This window comes from Aedes aegypti, chromosome 2 (genome assembly GCF_002204515.2).
Source record: "Aedes aegypti strain LVP_AGWG chromosome 2, AaegL5.0 Primary Assembly, whole genome shotgun sequence".
In the NCBI taxonomy this organism is placed as follows: Eukaryota; Metazoa; Arthropoda; class Insecta; order Diptera; family Culicidae; genus Aedes; species Aedes aegypti.
The window spans coordinates 6462891-6467696 of NC_035108.1; the positions used below are offsets into that span (position 1 = coordinate 6462891).

Sequence of the window (4806 nt, forward strand, 5' to 3'; positions counted from 1 at the left end):
AAAATGTTTCAGAAATTGTAATATAAAGATGAATGCATTCCGATATAATTTGTGATACCCTCAAGTGGTCTTCTACGAAATTTCAAAAATATGTTGTACGTTATTCGTTGCAGAATGATGATTTTTACAGCACGTAATAGGATAATTACTCGGCCTTGTAGGATAAATTTACGACTCGTGCTGTAAAAATAAATCATCATCCTGCAACTTGTTCCGTAAACTACTATTGCATGGACACCCTGTCACCGACAAATAGTCAATCCTTCATGGGCAGAATTTTCCGAAATTTGTCCAAGTCATGAAGTTAGTGAAGACCTAGAGTTTAACAAGCTTATAAAAAATGTAATCAATCAATACAAAATCTGACCTGATTGCACCTATCCATAAAAAAAAACAAATAGCGAGTTGGACCTCCTGTATAGGTTTCCAGTTTGACGCAAGGTATTGGAAAAGTATTTTTACCAGCTATATCTGATAATTCCAGCTTAGTCAAGATAGCCCACTCTTATCGCCGACGATAAAGCAAATTAGGGCCTCGTGAATCCAAACTCATTATTCCTTATTCTTTGGGAAAATCCTCAAAACTGGCAGAAATACATTGATCTGGTTTCAGTATCAGCTTTGTATCCACTGCAAACACAAGGCAAAATGCTAAGAGCGCTGATTTTCTTAACATTGGCCTTGACCGCCGTTACTGCCATCAAAAGCCCAGATGTTGATCCGAAAACAATCGATTGGTCAATCGTCCGAACCCTGCGGGAGACAGACAAGTTCCGCGCCCGATTCGGATTAGCTCCGCTAAGCGATGACGACATCCGCCAGTCTCGTATCTCCGGAGGAACTATCGCCACACCAACGGACATCCCATGGGCTGTCGGAGTTCTGATCCACGGAGGCACCTCGGGACACAGCTTCTGTACCGGTACCCTCATTTCAGCGCGATTTGTACTCACTGCTGCCAACTGTGTCCAAGGGTATAGTAATTCTTAGCAAAGTCCTGATCATCAAAAACTAATTAGAATTTCCTTTCCATCAACAGTGAAACTGACATTGCCATCGCGTTGAATGCGGCAAACATGGCGAACATCGGAACGTTGATCTCCGTGTCCAACGTGCTGGTCCATCCGAACTTCAGCTGGCTGTTGGGACGTGATGATCTAGCCATTCTAACTCTGAGTCGTGATGCTCCCGTTGATGGAACCACGATCCGTCCGGTTCTGATGCCACGTCGCTCGGATGCCAGCTTGTCTTTTGTTGATTGGTCAGCGACGACGGCCGGTTGGGGTAACACCGGAAACCGCGACAATGAAGCCATTCCGACGCAGTTCCTGCAGTTCGCCACGGATTCCGTCACTTCGAACTTGATTTGCCAGCTGTCGTACACTTGGGTCAGAAGCACCCATATCTGCGTGGGAACCGATAACGGAGGAGCGTGCAATGTGAGTAACACAGAATCTGTGATAGTAAGTGTTATATAAATCTCAATTATTTTCAGGGCGACGAAGGTGCCCCAGTTACTGTTCGTGAAGCGAATCGCATTTTCCTGATTGGACTTCACTCGTTCCACTACAGCGGAATCCGTGGATGCGATCGTGGACGATCGACTGTCAACACGCGTATCACCGAATATCTCGACTGGATCGCGCAGAACAGCGATGTCGTGATTCCGGCCTAAACTGTGATATTGTTCGATTAGTGTGGTTATGTTCTGATTAATGGGTCAAAACATTTGTTCAAATACATAAAATGCAAAAATGATAGTAGTACAGCTACGATTAAAGAATAAAAAATCCTCAAAAATGATTATTGTAAATTGCTTTCACCAATTATCCCTATTCACGCAGCATCATTTTTCAATCACGAAATTAGATTGCATTGTTTAAGATTGTTTTTTCACAAGTTACCAATCGATTTAGTTTTTGAATTTGAGTCCATTTTGATTATTGGTTCTATGGTTCCATAACTCCTTTGGAGACCGACACTTATCTATAGCTCACGGTAATATCTATGACTACAGATTATTTCTCATGTTCAGTTAGGTATTTGCTTTCCAAAACAATACTTAAATGAAAGTCTGATGCGGAAAAAATGAAGTAAGTTGGTGCGTCTTTATTTGAGTATTGAGCATTTTTATTCTAGTACTATTTTTGCCACTTTGAAAACGCCAGAAAATCATTATTTTCTAAGTTTACGGTTTGTTGTAGACAACTCAACCGTTTGGTATAATAGTTTAGAAAAGTCCTCGAAGCCTGACTATGTATAGCCCATATTTTTGTAAATTGACTGAAAATTAAATAATGGTCAAATAAATTTTGTATTGGTAGGAGAGCTGTTAAAAGTTATGAATATCGCGTGACTTTGACAATTGAATATGGACCAATGCATGAGTTCACTAGTTGACTTTTGAGCGGTGCCGTGTTATTTATGTGGCTATGGCAAATAGCCATAGCCGTGAATTCGGCACCGCTCAAACGTCAAATTAGTGAATTCGTGCATCGGTCCATTATCATCCTTCCCCGTGGAAAAAATCATCGAAAAATGTTTTTCCCGGTGACTTTTTGCGAATCACTAACGGTTAGTTATATTTGTTGATTTCGCATAGAAGCAATTGAAAATTTCCAAAATGTTGACATTTAACAGCGCTGGTTGGGCTGTCAGTGCCCCAAGGAACATCAGAATATCTTTAAAACCAGGTGACTAATGATCAAAATCGACAAAAGTTCTAAACATAATGAGCTTTCTTTGTTAAAATGTAAAAATAAATCATTCTAAAATAGCTAAAAGAAAAAATAAATTACGCTTTCAATAAGTGTGTGGTAAATTAAGTATGCTGCCAACTCTGAGCTGTACCCTGTTACTAAAACTTGGCTGAGCAAATTTTGGTTTCTGAATTTTAACCGAGAATCAGCTAAAAAAGACTGTTAAGTTGCTTGATTACAAATCGCGATTTACTGATACGCTGATCAGTTTTTTGCATTTAATTTTTATTTTTCATTTTAAAATGCAATTGTTGCAAGTTTTATATTTTTAGAGCAAGTAGGGTAAATTATGTATTTTGGGCAGGCTAAGGATATGGCTGCATTAGATACTAATATTTTATTACGTAATGATACTTATATGCTTAATGCTTCATTGTTCTTTGAGTTTCTGGGAATAAAAAGCTTACAAACTGTAGTGTTAGCTTCCAAAATAGCGTTTTTTGGCGACATGTCTGTTATACATTTCGGACACCAAATATACATTTTGGACACCCTCATGTGAATATAATTTGGACAGGGGCGTTATCTCAATATCCATACAATGGTTTCTTAAAAAGACGATTGTTTCATAAAACTTTGAGAGTTTACTTGTGACTTATGCAATTTTTTAGCTTATTGGATGTGTATATTAGTGATAATCAATAATTTCATTTAATGCAAGCAAATATCATCAGATCCACGAGAAAACGCCTGCAAGTATGCATGCATGCGACATTCCAGTGTATTTCATCAGATGACCAAATTATATCAACAGAACAAAAACCATAATCTATTTTGGACATCAACTGATTTATGCCTTATATACTCATGTTAAGATTTTAGATGAACTAAGCTTCAATTTTAGACATATTCAATCATATTGCCACTTTTAAACTTTTTATGAATGTCAATTCTGAGCTCTATTATTGCATTTAATGTATGTTCTTGAAACGCACGTCCTCTTGCATTCGTAGGTTTCACAGATGTTCTGATGATACAATTTACAATTTTGATAGTGTTGAAGCCAATTTGTAATTGTTTTGAAAATAGTCATCATTATTAAGTAGCATATGTATTAATAATGCAATACATGATTTCCCGTACATATATTCCTCACCATCTCATTGGAAATGAGCATAGAACGACTAGCCTGTCCAAATTATATGCATGTCCAAGTTATATACGTTACCCTACTGGCACCCATGACTCGTGACTGCATACATTATTCTGCTTTCTAAAAATTTTATGCTGGATCCGAGTGACTGACACTGAAGAAGGCTGCAATTGGTAGTCGGAATACGCGTATCTGTCAAATATAAGAAATTAGGGCGAAATTAAAAGGTACAAGGTACTAAAATCTACTTTTTAGTTTAATATTGATCTACATGGATAACACAGCGTAACAAAAATGACATTTTTGCGTGTCTCAAGGATCAAATTATGTGTCTCTAGTAGATTTGGGGTTGCTAAATCTGGTGCCATTCTCAGAAATGTTCCAGCACGTCACCATTTTTAGCTACAGGTCGCCAATGTTGTATAAAACACTGGTTTTATTAATGTTTACATGAAATTAAAAGTACAATTTATCAAACTTTTTTGTAATCTTATTCACCAAACATGCAAAATAGAACTTGAACTTTCATTTCAGGCATAATTTGTTTGAAATTGCGCGATTAAATCGATTTTTTCAACATGCTTGCAGTCTCCATACAAAATTCTTCGTTTCTTCTATATGGCAAAATACAACAATTCTCTAAACCATCAAAAAATAACTTTTCCGTACCTAAAGTATTACAAACTTTAATGATAAGTATTGTTATACACATAAAGTTTGAATTATGTGGCAAATTAAGCCAATATATTACCTTACAAGCTGGCAAACTTGAATGCAAGTTGGCTGAAATAATGATGAAATAATGTCATTTTTTGCATTTTCAACAGTCGATATCTCAAAAACTAGACGTGCTATAATATTTCTGAAAACGGCAATGGATTCAGCAACCCTTAAATTTACAAACCATCAAATGTAAGTTGTAGAAAGTTCTTTAATGAATGTTCAAATCCTCTG

The 4806-nt window shown here is 37.0% G+C and overlaps 1 protein-coding gene across 1 annotated transcript; it reads left to right on the forward strand.

Annotated features, from left to right (window-relative positions):
* The first annotated feature begins 537 nt into the window (after positions 1 to 537).
* LOC5576507 (trypsin) lies at positions 538 to 1803 on the forward strand. Its single transcript, XM_001662649.2, has 3 exons — positions 538 to 974; positions 1040 to 1439; positions 1496 to 1803. The coding sequence occupies exons 1-3, from the start codon at positions 649 to 651 to the stop codon at positions 1673 to 1675; spliced, it is 906 nt and encodes a 301-aa protein (XP_001662699.2). The 5' UTR covers positions 538 to 648; the 3' UTR covers positions 1676 to 1803.
* Positions 1804 to 4806: the final 3003 nt, after the last annotated feature.

Excerpts from the sequence above, each read along its gene's own strand:
- LOC5576507 (XM_001662649.2), top strand. The coding sequence starts at position 649 with ATGCTAAGAGCGCTGATTTTCTTAACATTGGCCTTGACCGCCGTTACT. Across the intron at positions 975-1,039 it reads GCTGCCAACTGTGTCCAAGG|TGAAACTGACATTGCCATCG; the intron begins GTATAGTAATTC and ends TTCCATCAACAG. Across the intron at positions 1,440-1,495 it reads ATAACGGAGGAGCGTGCAAT|GGCGACGAAGGTGCCCCAGT; the intron begins GTGAGTAACACA and ends AATTATTTTCAG.